The sequence below is a fragment of the Leucoraja erinacea genome, chromosome 12 (assembly GCF_028641065.1).
Source record: "Leucoraja erinacea ecotype New England chromosome 12, Leri_hhj_1, whole genome shotgun sequence".
Lineage (NCBI taxonomy): Eukaryota > Metazoa > Chordata > Chondrichthyes > Rajiformes > Rajidae > Leucoraja > Leucoraja erinaceus.
In genome coordinates, this window is record NC_073388.1 from 50,918,879 (window position 1) to 50,940,331 (window position 21,453).

The 21,453-nt window shown below is 45.8% G+C and overlaps 1 protein-coding gene across 1 annotated transcript in view; it reads left to right on the top strand.

Moving 5' to 3' along the window:
• The window catches only part of LOC129702362 (monocarboxylate transporter 8-like), a 94,512-nt gene extending 75,545 nt beyond the window's left edge, over nucleotides 1–18,967 (top strand). Inside the window, exons 4-6 of the mRNA XM_055644130.1 lie at nucleotides 11,453–11,596; nucleotides 14,724–14,952; nucleotides 16,690–18,967. Coding sequence (XP_055500105.1) covers nucleotides 11,453–11,596; nucleotides 14,724–14,952; nucleotides 16,690–16,916 — 600 coding nt within the window. The 3' untranslated portion in view covers nucleotides 16,917–18,967. The remainder of the gene's footprint in view (nucleotides 1–11,452; nucleotides 11,597–14,723; nucleotides 14,953–16,689) is intronic.
• Nucleotides 18,968–21,453: the final 2,486 nt, after the last annotated feature.

The following is a 21,453-nucleotide window of genomic DNA, read 5'->3' on the forward strand; positions in this document are numbered from 1 at the left end:
GCGGTGTTGGTGTTGGTGTTGGTGGTGGGGGGACATTGTAGTCCGTTATGGTCCGAAGACTCTATCAGTGGTGCCGTGGGTTGCCGGAGGTGAGGTTGGCTTCCACCCTCAATTAGTGTCCTTTGGCCCTTCTAATTGTGCTCCTCAGATCGTACCGGGTCCTTTTGTAGTCGTCCACGGAGCCGGAGTTGAACGCCGCGGTCCGAGCCTGCAGATCTGCGCGGATCTCGCCGCCAATCCACGGCTTCCGGTTTGGGAACACCTGAGGTTTGGGAACCCCTTTTGGTCGGAAAAACGTCCACCGTGCATTTCGGGATGAACCCGGTGACTGTGTCCGTGTACTCATTGATGTTGCCGTCTGAGGCGGCCCGGAACATCTCCCATTCCACATGAACAATTCAGTCCGGAAGTGTGAAGTCTGCTTGGTCTGTCCAGCGTTGAACTGACCTGTGGGCCGGGAGGAGCAGGATGGAGGGGTGGTCTGATTTGCCCAGTTTTTAAAAAAAATCAAAAATATTTAGTCAAATATTAAAATAGTATTTACAACGCAATAAAACAGAACAGAACCCACCACTATAGTACAAGACAAACAAATATACCAAGTAAACTGCTAAACAACTATATTGCAATCCTTGTCCAGGATACATTCAACCCCCCTCAGTGTCCAGCAGTCCTGGAAATCCCCCAGGGTTCCTAACACCACCACCACCACTGACGTAACCCCGGAAAAGGGGCAGACAGCTGGCTCGGGTACCTGATTTGCCCAGTGGTGGGTGGGGGCAGCCTTGTAGCCATGGTTGGGGTTGGCCTTGTAGCCATGGCGGGGGGGGGCGGCTTGTAGCAGATGGTGGTGTAGCAGTGATCCAGTATGTGGTCTCCGCGCGTAGGGCAGGTGATGTGCTGGTGGAGTTATGGGACGACTTCTCTCAGGTTGTTGAAGTTGCCCACGGTGATGAAGGCAGTGCCCAGGTGTGACTTCTCCTGCGTGCTGATGGCCTTATACAGTTCCCGCTGGGCCTGCTCTGTCGGTGGGCCGGATGATTACGGGAAAAATAATCCGCCTGCGGGCCGGATGAGGATCGGATTCGGCCCGGAGGCCATGGGTTGCCGATCCCTGATGTAGAGTCGTTGTGAAAGACCCTAATGGGAACTATTTACATGCCTCTAAACAGTAGGCAGGATATAAGGTACAAGTTACATCAGGAGATAAAATTGGCATGTAAAACAAGGCAATGCTACGGTGGTTATGGGATATTTCAAATGCAGGTAGACTGGGAAAATCACTGGACCCCAAAAAAGGGAATTTGTAGAGTGCCTCGGAGATGGATTCTTAGAGCAGCTTTTACTGGAGCCTACCAGGGAAAAAGCAATTTTGGATTTAGTGTAGTGTAATGAACCGAATTTGATAAGGGAACTCAAGGTAAAGGAACCATTATAAGATAGCGACCACAATATGATAAGTTTTAATCTGCAATTTGAGAGGGAGAATGTGAAATCACAGATGATTGGATAATTGCCAATATTACCCCACTGCACAAAAGGGGAGCAAGGCAGAATTGTGGTGAACCATAGGCCGGTTAGTCTGACTTTGGTTGTTGGTAAGATTTTAGAGTCCACTAGACTAAGTGGGACTCATTGGGACCCATGTTCACATGGGAGAGCTGGTGCCCCAACACAATATTCCACCTCTCCACCAATTGGTGGATAGTGCGGGGGGGGAGTTCTGCAGAGCTAGTATGGGTGTTGTGGGCAGAAGGGACGGGTTTCCAGAGGGCTATTATGGACATTGTAGACCGAATGGCTTCTTGGGCTGGCAGCTCAGTCACTCAAGACTGGTGTGCTGGCAGCTCACTCACTCACGGCTGGTGGGCTGGAAGTTGACACGGCTATTCCTTGAAATTCCATTTCAGGCAGGGTGCAAGGCCGCCAAATTCAAGTGCAGTTTCCTACCATTTCAAGCAGGGTGCTAGGCTGCCAAATTCGTGCAGTTTCCTGCCACTTCAAGCAGGGTGCAAGGCCGCCAAACTCAAGCGCAGTTTCATACCACTTCAAGCAGCGAAACTCAAGAGCAGATTCATGCCACTTCAAGCAGGGTGCAAGGCCGCCAAACTCAAATGCGGTTTCCTGCCACTTCAAGCAGAGTGCAAGGCCGCCAAACTCAAGCGCAGTTTCATACCACTTCAAGCAGAGTGCAATCCCAAATGCAGATTCATGCCACTTCAAGCAGGGTGCAAGGCCGCCAAACTCAAGTGCAGTTTCATGCCACTTCAAGCAGGGTGCAACGCCGCCAAACTCAAGTGCAGTTTACTGCCACTTCAAGCAGGGTGCAATGCCGCCAAATTAAAGTGCGGTTTCATGCCACTTCAAGCAGGGTGCAAGGCCGCAAAACTCAAGTGCAGTTTACTGCCACTTCAAGCAGGGTGCAGGACCACCAAATTCAAATGCAGTTTGATACCACTTCAAGCAGGGTGCAAGGCCACCAAATTCAAGTGCAGTTTGATACCATTTCAAGCAGGGTGCAAGGCCACCAAAGACAGAGAGTCATGACCTTCCCCTCTCCATCATGCAGAGACTGAGCCACGGCCACACTTCCGGGTTTTATGATCCCTCCCCTCCCTCTGGAGGGGGCGTGGCCTTCATGGCGTGATTGACAGGAGAGAGAATCTCAACATTATTTAAACACTAATAACTCTTTTATTTTTCATCGATGGAAAAAATCCTCGGCACCTGATGAGCGGAAGGAGGCTCTGAGTAAGATGGCCAAAAATCACTGCCGTACGTGGTAGCAATTTTTCTAAAATCAATATATAGCGCAAACAGGAAGTAGTCAAGATTAGACGTTTAATTATATAGATTTTCAAACCACATTTTAATTTTCAAACGTCATTTTCAAACCACATTAAGGGCGCTCACAGGTCAGTAAAACCACACTCACAGTTTAATAGACATGTGCACAATGTTATTCACAGCACAGACTGATAGTCGTGGTCTCTCGCTCCCCCATCTTGCAAAGACTGAGGCATGTCCACACTTCCGGGTTTTATAGCCCCTCCTCCCTCCCCCTCCCACCTGAAGGGGCGTGGCCTTCATGGCGTGTTTGACAGGAGAGAGAATCTCAACATTTTTTAAACATTAATAAGTCTTTTATTTTTCATCGATGGGAAAAATCTTCTGGCCCTGACAACTGGTCGGGGACTCTGAGTAAGATGGCCAAACATCACAGCCGTAAGTGGTGGCGTTTTAAAAAAAAATCAATATACAGTACAAACAGGAAGTGGTCAAGTTTAGACTTTTAATTATTTCGATTATAAAGGATGAGGTGTGTAAGAAGGAACTGCGGATGCTGGTTTAAACCGAAGATAGATACAAATAGCAGGAGTAACTCAGCGGGAGAGGCAGCATCTCTGGAGAAAAGGATTGGGTGATGTTTTGGGTCGAGACTCTACTTCAGACCTGAGTTACTTTTTGTGTCTATAAAGGATGGGGTTACGGGGTACTTAGAACCTCACGATAACGTAGGCTGAAGTCAGCATGGCTTTGTGAAGGTTGACAAATTTGCTGGAATTCTTTGAAGAAGTAAATAGCAGGATATACAAAGGAGTGAGTAGATGTTTTTTACTTAGATTTTCAGAAAGCCTTTGATGAGGTGCCACACGTGAGGCTACTAAGGAAGATGAGAGCCCACGGTATCACAGGGCGGATACTTGCATGGATATCAGGTTGGCTGGATGGCAGAAGACAAATAGTGGCAATAAAGGGGGCTTTTTCTGGTTGGCTGCCAGTGACTAGCGGAGTTCCGCAGGGGTCGGTGCTGGGGCCGCTACTCGTCATGTTGTATATTAATGATTTGGATGAGGGGATTGAAGGCTTTGTGGCAAAGTTTGCGGATGACACGAAAATAGGTGGTGGGGCAGGTAGTGTATAGAAAGCAAGGACTCTGCAGAAGGACTTGGACAGGTTGGAAGAGTGGGCAGTGATGTGGCAGATGGAATATAGCATAGTAATGGGTGGATTCATGCACTTTGGTAGTAGGAATAAAGGCGAAGACTATTTTCTAAATAGGGTGAAAATCCATAAATCAGAGGTGCAGAGGGATTTGGGAGTGCTGGTGCAGGATTCCCAAAGAGTTAATCTGCAAGTCGAATCGGTAGTAAAGATAGCAAAAGCAATGCTAGCATTAATTTCAAGAGGGATTGTATACAAAACAGGGACGTAATGCTGAGGCTCTATATAGCACTGGTCAGGCTGCATTTGGAATATTGTGAGCAAGTTTGGGCACCATATCTGAGGAAGGATGTGCTGGCTCTGGAGAGGGTCCAGAGGAAGTTTACAAGAACAATCCCAGGAATGAGTAGTTTAACCTATGATGAGCATTTGTCACCAATGGCCTGTACTCACTGGAGTTTAGAAGAATGAGGGGGGACCTCATTGAAACATACAGAATAGTGAAAGGCTTGGATGGAGTGGATGTGGAGAGGATGTTTCAACTAGTGGGAGAGTCTAGGACTAGAGGTCATAGCCTTAGAATTAAAGGACGTTCCTTTAGGAAGGAGTTGAGGAGAAATTTCCTCAGACAGAGGGTGGTGAATCTGTGGAATTCTTTGCCACAGAAGGCTGTGGAGGCCAAGTCAGTGGATATTTTTCTAGACAGATTCTTGATTAGTACAGGTGTCAGAGGTTATGGGGAGAAGGCAGGAGAATGGGGTGAGGCGGGAGAGATAGATCAGCCATGATAGAATGGCGGAGTAAACTTGATGGGCCGAATGGCCTAATCTACTCCTATTCCTTATGACCTTATGACTTGGAGCAACAGGGAGAGCAAATTATTTTATTTAGTAGAATATTTGAAATAAAATATGCATATATTAAGAGAAATTCTATTTTTTTGTTGTGAGGACAGATGGCAAGCTTTTTTTGACTGGCTCTCTACTTGATAAATGATCGCCAAATTTGGATGTATGCAAATTTGAAGTTTTACATTTTGAGATTAACGCAATAGAACATTTTATTTTAAATGGATCATCAAAACGCTTCAGATTGGCAAGTTCTTAATAAACCAGTATTGTCTCACTTGGCTTGAGCTGACGGTCCTAATTTCAGATTTCCACAGCAAATTGTGAGTTTAAACAAGTTAAATCCAGACACAACTTTGAACTGAATATTCTCAGATGGTCAGCAATTCCAGCTTCTGTATCTCCCAATCCCAGCCTCTCTCTCTCTCTCTCTCTCTCTCTCTCTCTCTCTCTCTCTCTCTCTCTCTCTCTCTCTCTCTCTCTCTCTCTCTCTCTCTCTCTCTCTCTCTCTCTCTCTTTTTCTGACATTCTAACATTCACAGTCATTTTTTTTCATTCACTGTCCTCTGGTTGTTTCAAATACTAACTCTTCTCCTGTGTACACCTCCTCCAAACCTGCCTTTGTTATTTATCAGTGATATACTACCCACTTTTATTCTGAAGAAGGGTCTCGACCTTCTTATTATGTACAATTCTTATTATGTTTTTGTGTGTTCTTTTTCATTGTACCGCTGTGGGCAAATTCATTTCACTTGGACTTTATGTGCAAGTGGCGAATAAAACTGATTGATTGATTGACCCGAAACGTCACCAATTCCTTCTCTCCAGAGATGCTGCCTGTCCCGCTGAGTTACTCCAGCATTTTGTGTCTATCTTCAGTTTAAACCAGCATCTGCTGTTCCTCCGTACTCATTTTGTTTGGGTCTTTCGTGGTTTTTGACGTCTAACGTCTCCTGCCCTTCAATCTATCTGTTTCTCTCACCATCTCTTCGTTCACCATCTCCTGCTTTTCTTGGTTCTGATTAAGGTCCTACAATGTTGACTCTATTTCTTCCTCTACAGATGCTGCCTCACTTGCAGGGTATTTGCAAAATTTCCCATTTTATTTCTGTTTAATAATATATATTGAGAGGCAATACAGAGAGACATGATAATAATATATAGATGGAAAAGATTATGGTCAATCATCTTTATCTTCACTACAACTATTGATTGGACAACATGTAGAAAAAGCTTAATGTGTGACTGTTCAAAATGCAGAGGCAGAAGAACTTTGTGCAGGTTCCAATGATATCTTCTAACAAATAGATAAAGGATCTGCAAAAAATATCAGCACCAATTATAGAAGTGGGAAACCATGCACACAAACTGGAAGATATCCCAGAAAGAATACACTGAAGATTTACGAGGATGTAGCCAGGACTAGAGGGTCTGAGCTATAGGGAGAGGTTGAGTAGGCTGGGTTTTACTTCGGAGTCACGTGAGTGACTACGTGAAGAACCCGCTTCAGCACGCATGTGCGGCATTACGTTTCAGCCGTGTTCCGGTCACGCAGGGGAGAGACAGCACAGGACCGCACTCGCTGCGGTCCACGGACAGGGAGCTGCGCCGGTGCCAGTCCAGCTACAAGCGGGCCCTTGGACTCCGGGGAAGGAGTGCTCCATTCACGGAAAGGGGAGAGACGGCACAGGACCGCACACACTGCGGTCCACAGACAGAGCTGCGCCGGTTTCCAGTCCAGAGGCAGCTCAAGGAACAAGGCTCCAATAAACCTGTCCCCAGCTCGGCTCCAGCAGACAGGCGTCTCATCAGTGGGGGACAGAGGGCGGTAGGACCGCCAACCCGGCACTCCGCCATCCCCGACACCGAGCCGAGCCCAGTTCCACTAGCGCCTGAGCAGCGGACTGGATGTCAACAATCCGGCCGGTGGTATCCGATTCGCCGGACGGGGACGTCTCACCGCCCGCTTAGGGCAGAGACAGCCGCCTGAGCCACATGGAGCGGCTCGTGGAGCATAAGCTCCAGCGAGACTTGCTTTATGGGGAGCAGTTTCGCAGAGGGAGTTCAGGCACTCCCTCCACAGTGCCTCATGCACTGGCCATTGCTTCCTCCTCATCCGAGGCCAGCTTTGGCGACCAGACCTGGGCTGGTCAAGAAGAGGGGCACTGGCTGAACAACAACGGGAGTACGCATGAGGTACAGGAACAGGAAGAGCTGCTGGGTGTGGCCACTACGTGGTTTCACCACGAGCGAAATGGCTTCAGTCTTAACTGAGGCCAGCCTACTACCTGTCTTTTCCAAAAAACCTCTCCAAGACAGGTAGCCATGAGGCGTTGGATTTATCACGCCTCCCCTAAATTGCATTTACTCAAAGTGCCCGCCATTATTGGGGGATACATTGAGCAGCGCATTTAACCTAAATGTTTTTAAAATGCATTTGATATCTGACGTCGGCTATCATGTCCACCTGCTCATTCCAGAAGGGCAGGGTAGTATGGCAAAACACCTGACCCTACTGTTCAACAGTATACCCCATAACTTCTCTAGTGAAGTCACAAACCTGCCCTCAATCTATGAAATTAACAGGACTATGAGAATGCCGACCTCACAAGCACAGATCCTGCTACCTGGCATTTACCAAACCAGTCCTAAAAAACTGGACAAAGTGTTCAAACTATTCGGCACAAGAGGGCAGAGTCTGGAATGAGCACCACACAGAATACCAGACAGCAGTACCTCTCCGCGTCCACCAGCGGCGTCTACCCCAAGGTACTGGTGAAAGCTTGGGGCCTGCATGCCAAACCCGTAGGATTTTAGGCCACGGCCCAGAGCAGGCCCCAGGGAAAATGTGCCACCCCCCAACAAACATCATCCCTACAAGAATAAGGAACCAGAAACCAAAGAAAACAGCAATAAAGACAGATAAGTATGGTTCCTACCGTCACATAGAGGTGAAGGGTTGTACTAACAAGGGGTGGGTGAATCACACCTGGTTAGGAAGCTATCACTTTTGGTAGTTATATATAATATCTTACAATTTAGCAAGCACCCCAAGGGGTCTACCCTCCCGCGATGGTGAATGTCGCACCATCATTGATAAACCACTTGAGTATTCACCAGGTATACCCATTCATGGGATTTGTAACTACTACCATGGAACCAAGGATACTTTATGGTAGACATCAACCTTGAAGATGCATACCATTCAGTACCTTGTCATATAAGTTTTGGATACCGCAATTACCTGGATGGAGTAACCATGATGAGCATTGCGGCATTTAAGTCAAAGCTATCCAGAATCAACCAGCCCTGACACTTAAGAAACATTCCGTCATGGCATGTCTATATATTAACGACAGACTATCCTTGGATACAGCGTTAGCTGCAGTAGATACTAACTTATTTAGCGGGCACTGCCATATATCCAGATATTACGTGACCATCCACAACTTTGTCATCTGGTATTCATTAAGATTATCAGTTATGGTAACATTAACCACCAATCAACTACGTGGCATAGTAATTGGGATAGTAGCAGCATTACCAGCTACTGAACATTGTACCTTTCCTATGAGCTGAGATACTAGTGTTCAAAACTATATCCATACCTGTGGTATGGGGGCAAATGGATTAATCTGGAGTGTTATCATGGAATTATCGGCAGGAAGGATTATGGTTGTACACTTCCACCTGTTTTGAGTAACATCTTATGTGTCCGGATGTGTTACTGAGCTTGTAATACTCAGTGCCAATGCAAATTGACTTAAACGTGTTATATATTAACTTACTTAATTCTAGTGAAGCATTTGCTCAGTAATCCACCAAATTTGCATGTTCATGTATAAGTTAACAACATCACAGTGGTGGCATATACCAAACCACTTGGGCGGAGAACATCGATATTAGATGACAATTTATTAACAATTGGTAACCGTATGTCGTCAAACATATTTGACCATCAGTAACCTCACTTATCAGGTGAGCTAAATACTGTAAACATACATTTAAACCAAAAATATTGCTGGAATTATTCCAGCGGCGCGGGCACACCGCGACGCCCTGTGTCTCCCTTTCAAGGGAGATGCTAAAAATGCATTTCGTTGTCTCTGTACTGTACATTGACAATGACAATAAGTTGAATCATTTCATTTTTTTTTCATTACTAAGCAATATGGACACCAGATATTGATTCCTTATATCCAATCAAATCACCACGTATTAACTTACGTCACATAAAACCAATTTCAAGGCAGCGGCAATGGAGACATTCCCACGTGTTGAAGGGTGGGGGAAATCTAATCTCTAAATTCTCCTTTCCTTCTACCTCTTCAATAGGTACTACGGCTTCATCAGTCGGGTACTACGCACATTACAGTGGACCAAATCCACAGGCATGCTTCCCAGTGATCCTCGATATGGTCATTAAAAGAATTGCAGAATTGGGAAGACCACTGCTGTGCTTGGATCAGCAGCACTATCAACCTGATGACAGCATTCCGTCGCATATCCTAGGGAACATACCTAAGGAGCATCAAGAAATGGGACACTGTTTTTCCAAAACAGGAATTACACATTCAACTACAACAAAACTGTACTGGAGCTCCTGGCAGGTCTTCACCACAATGAAGGAAATGTTCTGTCAGCCTACTCAACTTGGGTACTGCTCACTGGTGATCAGATACAGGAGAGGTATATTCAATCCATTCCCCAGAAATAGGTACACCCAAGTTGGGATGTCAGTGAAATCCTGACATACCTTAGGGGATGATTACCAGCCAGGTCACTCACCCTGGAACAGCCTACCCTGAAGATGGACATGCTGGTGGCCTTACATCAACACAAAGAGCCAGTTCTCCCATCTACTGCGATGGGACAACATGGTTATGACACCAGATAGTGTCACATTCCCATTCAAGGGTTGGCCAAACAGAACAGACCAGGAACATCAGGTCCAGTCATGAAATTCCGGGCATACCCACCTGAACCACGTTTTATGTGTCATGACCCACTCAGAGATCTACATCGACACAATAATAGCTCAGAGGGGATAGAGCCTTTTCTGTTGCTGCTCCGGCACTCTGGAACACCTTGCCGTTGCACATCAGACAGGCCCCCTCACTGTCCATCTTCAAATCCACCCTAAAAACTCATTTTTATTCTCTGGCTTTCGACACTGGCTGAGACATTGCTCCTGTTTTTAGTGCTTTTAATGTCTTTTAATTTTTACTGTTTTATAGTCCTTTGTTTTACGGTTTTTAATGGTTTGTAATAACCTCTTGTCCATGAGTTCTCATGTACAGCACTTTGTGGCAACTGCAGTTGTTTAAAGTGCTTTATAAATAACGTTATTATTATTATTATTATTATTATTATTATTATTATTATTATTATTATAATAAGGAATACCGAGGGAGAAGAAAAAGCCTTATGGGTCAGCCACAATAAACCTCTTGGTCGGTTGACGAGCTAAACTATCTCTAGTGGCTCAAGCAGGTACTGGGAGTTGCTGGAGTAAATACTGACGTGTATAAGTCTTATTCCACCAGGACGGCTCCCACGTCAGTGACTAAGAGAATGGAAGAGCCTATGGACCTCATCCTGGCTACTGCAGGTTGGTCCAGGGAGTATACGTTCCAAACTTTTTTAACAAACCACTGACAGAACCTGTATCGTTTGCAGAAAAAGAATCTGCAAAAAATATATAATTTAAGCCTGGGGGAGCAATTGATCTTGTTGTTGTTAATAACACCATTATTGTTTTTACAAACAGATTCATGGTTGATTACGATAACATACTTCCTCCCTTGAATGACTTTGGCAGCGAGTGAAGTATGAACTGTTACACGGTTTGAAATCACAGAACTTTGAAGTCTTCACGTAGTCACTCACGTGACTCCGAAGTAAAATAGTAAGATTAAACGAGAACTTACCAGTTCGAAGTTTGATCTGTATTTTATGAGGAGTTACGATGAGGGATTACTTGCCCTCCGCTCCCACCCTCATTATATGGATCAAACTAGCAAACTGATGTCTCCTTGTCTTTACTATGTTTACTTCAAATAACTGTGTCTATCTGTGATTCCACACCGCTGCTTTGAAGTATGCCGCGCATGCGTGCTGAAGCGGGTTCTTCACGTAATCCCTCATCATAACTACTCATAAAATACAGATCAAACTTCGAACTGGTAAGTTCTTGTTTAATCTTACTATTCTGTTCCTTGGAGCGCAGGAGGATGAGGGTGATCTTATAGAGTTGTATAAAATCATGGGAGGAATAGATGCAGAGCCTCTTGCCCAGAGTAGGACTGACGAGGATCAGAGGACACAGGTTTAAGGTGAAGGGGAAAAGAGTTAATAGGAATCTGATGGGTAACTTTTTCACATAAAGAGTGGTGGGTGTATGGAACAACCTGCCAGAGGAGGTAGTTGAAGTAGGGACTATCCCAATGTTAATGAAACAGTTAGACAGGTATATGGATAGGACAGGTTTGAACGGGTATGGGCCAAACCCAGGCAGGTGGGACTACTGTAGCTGGGACATTGGCAAGTTGGGCCAAACATGCCGACCTGTTTTTCATGAAATAGTCATTTATTTTGTGGATCATCTTCAGCCTGGTTGATGTGTTCATTCTAATATCTATCAAATTATTTATCTGCAGATGAATCATGTCAAAAAGGAATTTAGAGAAACCGAGAAAAATTGGATATTACTTGTCTGCATTGGAGCTTCATCAGGAGCTGGACGTCTGGTCTTTGGAAAAATTGGTGATTCCATCCCTGGGCCCAAGAAGATCTATCTGCAGGTAGATCGATCCAGTCGAAATGCTCCATCTTTGAGAAGCAGGTTCTAAGTTTCCCAATGTTCATTATTATACGTTGTTTTAATTGCACTGAGTGAAGCCATTTGTGTCTGTTACACATGTAAAATTCTCCGATTTATTGTCATAGTCCTGTTAAAGACTCACCTGCAAAATGGCACCAACTTAATTTCTTAAACCCAATGATTATAATCAAGATAGACAATGCTGGAGTAACTCAGCGGGGCAGGCAGCATCTCTGGAGAGAAGGAATGGGTGACGTTTCAGTTTGAGACCCTTCTTCAGACTGAGAGTCAGGGGAGGGGGAAACTAGAGATATGAAAGGGTAAGGTGTGAAAAGGACAGATTAAACTAGATGATGTTTAAGGAAATGTACAATGATTAGAGCTCTAATCCCACCATCTGCTTATGACCCCTCGGTATTTGTTCCATGCACGGCTGTATTTGATCATTTTAAGCCCGTGTCTCTCTCCTTTTTGCATGAGATTGTTGGTCGTTCAAAGCCCTCAGGTTCTCCGAATGATGCTGTTCCTCCTCGGCTGTTTAAGGAGGTGTTGCCCACTGTAGGACCATCTGTTATCGCTGTCGTTAATAGCAGTTTGTCCTCGGGTGTTGTTCCTGCGCTTTTTAAACATGCAGTAGTACAACCCCTGATTAAGAAACCTGCTCTTGACCCTGCAGTTCTTGGGAATTTCAGGCCTATCTCCAAACTGCCTTTTTTATCAAAAGTCCTAGAGAGGATCGTGCACAAGCAATTGATGGCCTTTTTGGAGGAACATGACGTTTTGGAGGTTTTCCAGTCCGGTTTTAAGTCCCGACACAGCACAGAATCGGCCCTTTTGAGGGTTTTTAATGATATTTTTTTGGCTACTGATCAAGGTGACTGTGTTGTCCTCGTGCTTTTAGATTTGTCAGCTGCCTTTGACACTGTGGATCATGAAATTTTGATCTCCCGTTTGGAGCAGTGGGTGGGTATCAGGGGCATAGCACTGGAGTGGTTCAGGTCGTACTTGGCTGATCGAACTTTCTGTGTCAGCCTTGGGGACTCTGTATCCTCCTCTGCTCCTCTCTCGTGTGGGGTCCCACAGGGCTCAGTTCTTGGCCCTCTCCTCTTTTCATTCTATTTGCTCCCACTCGGTTCCATCCTTAGGAAGCACGGGATTTCATTCCACTTTTATGCTGATGACAGTCAGCTTTATGTGCCTCTGGGAAAGGGGGGTGTACACTCTGTCGGGCTCTTGCTTGAGTGTCTCAGTGACATAAAGGCTTGGATGTCACTGAACTTTTTAAAATTTAATGATGACAAGACGGAGGTAATGATCTTTGGTGGCCCTTCTGGGACCCCCCTGTGAACTAGGCTCTTTGTCTGCATATCTCAAACCTAACATCATGAACCTGGGGATTAAAGTGGACCCTGAGCTTAGATTTGACTGTCAGGTGAGGGCTGTTGTTAAATCTGTTTTTTTCCATCTGAGGCAGCTGGCAAAAATAAAGCCGATTTTGTCAAGGCAGCACTTTGAGACGGTAATCCATGCCTTTGTTACCACCCGGCTGGATTACTGCAATGCACTGTATCTGGGGGTTAGTCGGTCCTCCATCGCCCGTCTCCAGATGGTACAGAATGCAGCTGTTCGTCTCTTGACTGGCACACGAAAGCATGATCATGTTTCACACCTTTTGGCCTCTCTCCACTGGCTGCCTATTCAGTATAGGATTCGTTTTTAAATTATTTTATTTACTTTTAAATCCCTAAGTGGTCTTGCCCCGTCCTACCTATCTGAGCTTCTTCACCCTTATTCGCCCTCCCGCTCTCTCAGGTCAGATGATCAGCTGCTCCTGATTGAGCCAAAGACTAAGCGGAAGCTCAGAGGGGACCGTGCCTTTGCTGTGTCGGCTCCGAGATTGTGGAATGAATTGCCTCTGCACGTTAAACAGGCCCCTTCTCTAGCTGTTTTTAAGTCACTCCTGAAGAGATATCTATTCTCCGTGGCCTTTGTAGACCAGTGAGGTGTTGAATTGTTTATTAACTTTATTTGATTGGTTTTGCTGCGTTGTTCGTGCTCGTGTTTTATGTTTTTTTAATTTATTGTTTGGATTTTCGTATGTAGTTTATGCGCCTCGTGTTAGTTGTATGTTCTGTTGTTCTGCGTGTTTTATGATGTCTTGCTTGTTTTCTTTTTTCTGTACAGCACTTTGGTCAGCTTTGGTTGTTTTTAAGGTGCTTAACAAATAAAGTTATTATTATTATTATTATTATTATTATTGTTGTTGGCTACATAATCAAGAGACATAATACAGATCAGAATATTTATGGACCTGGTGCTGCTGTATAGACCAGTAAAATGTGATGTCTAGTCAATCACAACATAGTTAGCCAATATTGGATAGGACTGAGATACACCAATTGTCCTTACTACATGCAGGTTGGAGGGTTTGAAATGTAGCTAAGTTTTCTTGCTTCTGAATAATATTAATGATTGATGCTTGAACCTACTTTGGGCGAGTGCAGGAGCAAATCTGAGTCTCCCTGATGGCCAATATCTAGTTTTTGTTCTAATTACTACTGTAACACAGAGGGAACAAAACCTATTAAGAAATAATTTGAGGAAAAATCAATTGTTTATAGCTGCAGGGCAATAGGAAAAATTATAGAGCACGGAGAGGCTAAGATGGTAATTCAATGGTAGATCTATACTGCTGTTGCTTCTCTTCCCACTTCCAGCCAGAACCTACCTTATACAGATGCATTTGTTGGGAGTACAACTCTGCAATGGCAGTGCATTAAAATGCCTATTGTTTGTTAACCCAATGTGTTTATGTTTTAGTATTGCAGTTTCCTGGGATTAATGACATTGGGAATAATCATGTATAGTATTGTGTAGGAGGGAACTGCAGATGCTGGTTTACACCAAAGATAGACACAAAATGCTGTAGTAACTCAGCAGGACAGGCAGCATCTCTGGATAGAAGGACTGGGTAACGTTTTGGGTCGAGACCTTTCTTCAGACTGAGAGCCAGGGGAGAGAATTAATTGTATTGAACACAAAGCTTTTCACGGTACCTTGGTACATGGCACAATAAGAACCTAATGACCTCTTGTTGCCATTTGCAGGTGGCGGCATTCTGGGTGATGGGATTTATGTCCATCATGATACCGCTCTGCAAAATATTCGAAGGCCTCATTGTGGTCTGTATTTTCCTGGGACTTTGCGATGGATGTTTCATAACCATTATGGCGCCCATTGCCTTTGAATTGGTTGAGCCTCAAGAGGCTTCCCAGGCTATCGGCTTCCTGCTGGGACTTATGGCTATTCCTATGTCTGCAGGACCACCCATTGCAGGTCAGTGACAAAGGGAAGTGGCATTTGTTTCAGCAATATGGACTAAGAACAGCAAAGAATTCAGTCCGCTGTTCATACTGGAATGTAGCTCCTGTATACTAACAGGGGCGGCGCGGTGGCATGGTGTTAGAGCTACTGCCTTACAGCGCCAGAGACCCGGGTTCAATCCTGACTACAGGTGCTGTCTGCAAGGAGTTTGTACGTTCTCCCCATGACCGCGTTGGTTTTCTCCGAGTTCTTCGCTTTCCTCCCACACTCCAAAGGCGTACAGGTTTGTAGGTTATTTGGCTTGGTGTAAGTGTAAATGTACATTGTCCCTAGTTTGTGTAGGATGGTGTTACTGTGCGGGATCGCTGGTCGGTACGGACTCGGTGGGCCGAAGGGCCTGTTTCCGCTCTGTATCTCTAAACTAAACTAAACTAAATTAAACTAAACAATACACAGTTATACCTCATAACTACCTGAAGAGTAAATGGCCCGACTAATCTGCTTGTTTTGATTAACAGCTTTTGGTATAAGATTCCGTTGCATTGAAAATCAGCTTTGATCCATCCCGTTGATCAGGGCAGAGGTCATGTGCAGGGGCGGAAATCCAGGGGGGGCCAGGGGGGACACGTCCCCCTCCCGTCCCCCCCCTCTGTTTTGAGAGGGGGGGGGCGATCCCCACCCCCCCCCCCCCCATTTTTGTAATCCGGATTTTAAAACCCAGTGAAATCTCCGCTTTCCACGAGACAGTGGGGGTGGGACTGCTGATCGAGGGCGCCGATTGGATGAGAGAGACGTCAGTCAGCAGGCAATGGGGGCGGGACCATGATAATTCAGCGTGATGATTGGAGGAGGGAGACGTCCGTGGGGCAGAGATCAGAGCGGAGCTTGAATTGCATGCCCAGGTCAAGTGAAAAACACCCTGGGCAGCCCTGGACACAGACCTGCGCTTCATCCGCAGCCAGGATCCATCCCGGCTCTCCGACGCCGCAATCGCTGCCGAACCGCCACTGGATCTTTCCCTGCCCCCACCCGAGTGCCCCCCCCCCCTCCCCCCCCCCCCCCCACCACGCCCGGGGGTGGCCAGAGACGTCGGGTGTCAGACGGGAGTGGTGCCCCCAGGCCCACAGCCAGCGCAGAGAAGCAGCGCTAAACCCAGCTCAACTCTGCCTGTCAACCCTGCCTGCCAATGACGGCCCAGGTTTACAGCCAGCGCGGAGAAGCAGCGCTAGCTCCACAGCCCGGGACTGGTGTCCCGTCAGTCCAGGCAGGGCTGTAGGTTAACCCGGCGAGACAGGCAGAGTTGAGCTGCATTTAGCGCTGCTTCTCCGCGCTGGCTGTGGGCCTTATGCGATTTCTTTCAGCGACTGCCGGCACCCGTCACTAATTACCGTCCATAGGGCCCACGGCTGAAGCCTCCGAAGCCGTGTGTGTGGGTGTGGGTGAGTGTGTGTGTGTGTGTGTGTGTGTGTGTGTGTGTGTGAGTGAGTGAGTGAGTGAGCGTGGCCGCCAAGAAATTGTGTGTCCCCCCATCCCCCCCCACGTTTTGATAGCGATTTCCGTGCCTGGGTCATGCGGAAACGATCACCAATAGTAAACTAAACCCCACTGCCCAAACACTCAGATTATTATTCGATTAAAACACTGTTGCCGTAGATTTCCACCCAGATTAGAGTCAGTTAGTTGAAGCCTCAACTTTGTTGCGTTTTAATAAAGAGCTCTCCTAACTTTCGATCTGTTTACTTCACATAGGGTTTATTGAAGATTCCTTGGGCAACTATCACTTGGCCTTCTACTTGGCTGGAATTCCACCCATCATTGGTGGATGTGTTCTATTCTGTGTGCCAATAATTCATCGTCGAATGCTGAAAAGGCAAAAGAAAGAAGAGTCCACCATGGACAACGTGCTGTTGGCGTCTGAAAATGTATTAACTGGGGACATCCTTCCTGGAAACCCCAACCCAGAAGCCTGTGTGTAATCAGTCAACCCAGGTCCACACGACATTCCAGAAAGTGGGTCATTCCCAACATACACTGTGATGTTTCTTGTTGGTTTATTCACATAGTTTACAATAATAGCTCTTCCACACTCTTTCTAAACACTCAATGAAGGAATCAGTGAAAAAAATTAAACAATACTCAGCAGAAAGTTCTTAGATAACGAGGCAGATTTGACAAGTCTGTGGCTGCGTTTGGAGTATAGTGTTGGAATTAATCGCAGTCTGGCAATGCTGACAGATTTTCATTATTGTAATTTATTAGAACTAATCATTGTTCTGGTCGTGGTGCACTGTGTGGAACGGAAAGCTTGGAAAGGATGCAGCATAGGAGGAGGCCATTCGGCCCATCATGTCAGTGATGGGTCTGTCACAGGTATAATCCAGACAGTGCCTTTGGGGCTGATTGTGTCATGTCCCAGTTTTGTATCCATTGAGGCTCAGATTCTGATTGTGCGCAAGCAGTAACAGGTCACAAGACCATGTGATAGGAGCAGAATTAGACCATTCGGCCCATCAAGCCAACTCTGCCATTCAATCATGACTGATCTATCTCTCCCTCCTAACCCCATTCTCCTGCCTTTTCCTCATAACCCCTGACACCTGCACATCAATAGAATAAGCATTCAGCTGCATGTATATAGACCACTGTGTACCTCTTAGCCTCAATGTCACAGTGGTGGTGCAGAATGTATTGTATTCACATGTTTTCTCATGACATAGGAGGCCATTCTGCTCATCAAGTCTAAGCCAGCCTGGATTGATCCAGTTTCCCCGCTTATTTTCCTGTACATCTCTCTCACTTGGCCATCGACCGGGAGATCGCAAGAGAAAGGGAGTGGGAGCTAGGCAAGACCAATGACAGGCAACGAGACCAGCAGGTACCCGAGGGATTGGGAGATGGAATGCCGGCAAGGCTTACAGGACCATAAAACGGGAAGTGGCCATTTTGGGTGTAGCCGTCTTCGAGGTGGAAGCACTGGGGCTGAGGACAAAGTGCCGAGGCCTTGACCAGGGAGGCATCGGTGAGAAGGCTGGGCTGCACGATGGGAAAGTGGATCATGTTTATTTACGTCAATAGTTAGGAGAATAGTTAGGCTGACTCAGCCTCAGACTCATTTGTAGAAAATTCAACAGCCAAGTCCAGCGGGAAGAGAAAGCAGAGACAAAAAGGGAAGCCTGAAGGAGCTGGTAGACTGCATTGCATTTACTTTAATGCAAGGAGCTGAGAGCGGGGATCTGCAAATGAGGTTGGATATTGTTGCGATGATGGAAACATGGTTGATGAAAGGGCAGTAGTGGCAGCTCAGTATCCCAGGGTATGGAGGCTTCGGACATCAGTTCAGTTTAGTTTATTGTCACGTCTACCGAGGGACAGTGAACAGCTTTTGTTGCGTGCTATCCAGTCAGCAGAAAGACAATACATGATTATAATCGAGCCGTTTACAGTGTATACATGATGAGCAATAAAGTCCCATCACAAATGGCCCAAGGGTCACCAATGAGGTAGATAGTAGTTCAGGACTGCTCCCTGGTTGTGGTAGGATGATTCAGTTGCCTGACAACAGCTGGGAAGAAACTGTCCCTGTTCTGGAGGTGTGCGTTTTCACACTTCTATACCTTTTGCCCAATGGGAGAGAGGAGAAGAGGGAGTGGCCAGGGTGCGACTTGTCCTTGATGATGCTGCTGGCCTTGCCGAGGCAGGGTGAGGTATAAATGGAGTCAATGGATGGGAGGTTGGTTTGTGTGATGGTCCAGGTCGCGTCCACAATTCGCTGCAATTTCTTGTGGTCATGGATGGTGCTGTTCCCAAACCAGCTGAAAGTGGAAGGTACAAAAATGAAAGGGTGTTGCACGACTAATGAGAGAGAACATCACTGCAGTAGCTTGGGGAGGATTTCCTGGAGGGATTTGCCAATGAGGCTCTATGGCAGGAGTTGGCAACCTTGTTCTGCATCGGGGCCAGGACCCATGTCTGTGAGTGGATGGCGGGCCACATCTATCGCCATAGCGTGACACTTGGTGTTGTTTTTCGCATTTTCGCAGGTCAGATCACGTCCCCAGGACTGGCTACAGTTCCCAGCTCGTGAAAATTAATTGAAAAAAAATATACGCCTGCGGGCCAGATGATTTCGGGACACGGGTCCAATCCGGCCCCTGGGCCGTAGGTTGCCGACCCCTGCTCCATGGGTAGACTCTTGTTGTAAGAAGAGATGACAAAGACTGGGAAGAAGAAGGGTGACCTTATAGATATTTGTAAAATTCAGATGCATTAGAGAGAGGATGGGTTAGCTGGAGGCTAGGACTAGAGGGCACATGTTTAAGGTGAGAGGGCAGAAGTTTAAAAGAGTACTGAGGAGTACATTTTTCTAACACTGGGGGTGCTGAATATCTGGAATGAGCTTCCAGAGGAGGTGGTGGGAGCAGATACAGTTACAATGTTTGACGGACACTTGGATATAGGAAATGCATAGAGGGACACAGGCTTAATGCCAACAAAATGGATGCGCAGAGACGGGGCATCACAGTCGGGCATGGCCGAGGTTGGCCAATGGGGTCTACTTCTGTACCATAATTCTATGAACGTTCCACTTCCCACCTATCCCAGGAGTAGTTCATAGTAGCCAGCTAACCAATGCAAGTAGGCGAGGAAATCTGGGGGTAGGCCATTGGGCTGGATCATTGAAAGTATTTAGGATGGAGACAGATACATTTGTGAAAGGTGAGGGAATTGAGGAGAGTCGAGACTGCCACAGAAGAGGTGAGCCCTTGGACCAGATCAGCCAAGATGACATTGAACGGCGGGACAAGGGGACTGCCAACCTACTCCTGCTCCTGTTTTCAGAAAGAACGTAATAACTCCACACTGAGGGTCTAACCTTAAGGGTCTAAAGTAAACCTGGGTTCTTGGAGTTTAGAGACAGTAACATTACCTGCTGTGCCCTGCATTGGTCATTGTTAATTCCAACTTGTTGCTTGCTCCCACACATTGTGTGATCATGGGTGCCTAGACTTATGGGTTTGTCCACATTACAGCAAGACCAATCATTCCAATCTTTGCACCGCCCCTGGTCCCCTAAATGGTACCTTCCCAAAACTTGTGTTTCACAAAAAGTTATGAACAACTACATTTAATACAATTTACTTTGTGGCTGAAAGCATGAAATCTCTGCATTTCTCTGAGAAACATTTATGTCTCACTTATCAAAAAAAACCTGGTTCCAAGTTATACGACATTGCGATGAAACAACATCAGAGATTTCATTCTTATCTCAGTATTTAGTTTCAGGCACTACACCTTAGAAAGGAAATCTTAGTCTTGGTTGTTACCAGAGCTGTTACCAGAGCTGAAACGGTTAAATTGTAATGGTTGAAAAGTTCAGAAGATGAAAGGATAATCTGATGGTTAAGATATTTAAAGGATTTGATAAACAATAACTTCTCTCTACCACCAGACTAGGAGAATGGTGGGAGAACTAGCAGCATAATTCTAAAATTGAAGCCTGAATCTTTAGAATGACGAAAATACTAAGTGCTCGAGGAACTCAGCAGGTCAGGCAGCAGCTGTGGATCGAATGGACAGACAACATTGCAGTCTGCAGCTGTGTTCTGACCCAAAACGTTGCCTGCCCATTGCTGCCACAAATGCTGCCTGACCCGCCGAGTTCCTCCAGCACTTTGTTTGACTGATGATTCTCGCATCTGCAGTTTCTTGTGTCTGCATCTTTAGGATGATGTCAGGAAGTATTTTTTCATGCAAAGAACAGTGGAAATCTAGAACACGTTTTCCTTCGAAAGTTGTCCAACGTCAGGAGCTGGAAGCAGTGGGGTTCAGCTAAAAAAGTCAATATCTTTGCCTTGTAAACCTCAGTCAAAGGATATGAAGCAACGATATGCAAATGGAGCCAAAGAACAAAGCAGCCATGATCTAAATGGACTACTCTTGTTCCTAGGTCACTGTGTGTTTAATTCTGAATAAGGAAAGGTCGCATCTTTCTGTCAATAGTATTTGCACAACCAAGCAAATATCAACGGGTAATTTTGAGATGTTGCTGAGTTAAACACAATCAAATACTTTTTGAAGACGGGCAGCAGAATGTTAAGCAAAATACTCCTTTGTGCAGTTAGCATGGGATGTGTAGGATTGACATACATAGCTGAAGCATGACCACCCTGCATTTTTAGTGCAATGCCCCATACAATATAAACAATCCGATTTCTTTAGTTTTTATGCTATATCTAAATGCAAAGACTTTACAAATCATGCACTAGGATACCCAGATTTCTCTGAATCTCAGATCATTGCAATCTTGTGCCATGTAGATGCAATACTTTGTCTGCCAAATTTCACAATTTCCTCTTCACAACTTACTTTCCTGCCTATCTAATGTGGCACCAGGCAAATTTAGTGTCCATCCCTTTGGTTCCTTCATCCACATCATTTATATACATTACAAAATGTTATGACCCGGCATACATCAACACCATGGGTGACAATTCACTGTCGAGTTTGATTGTC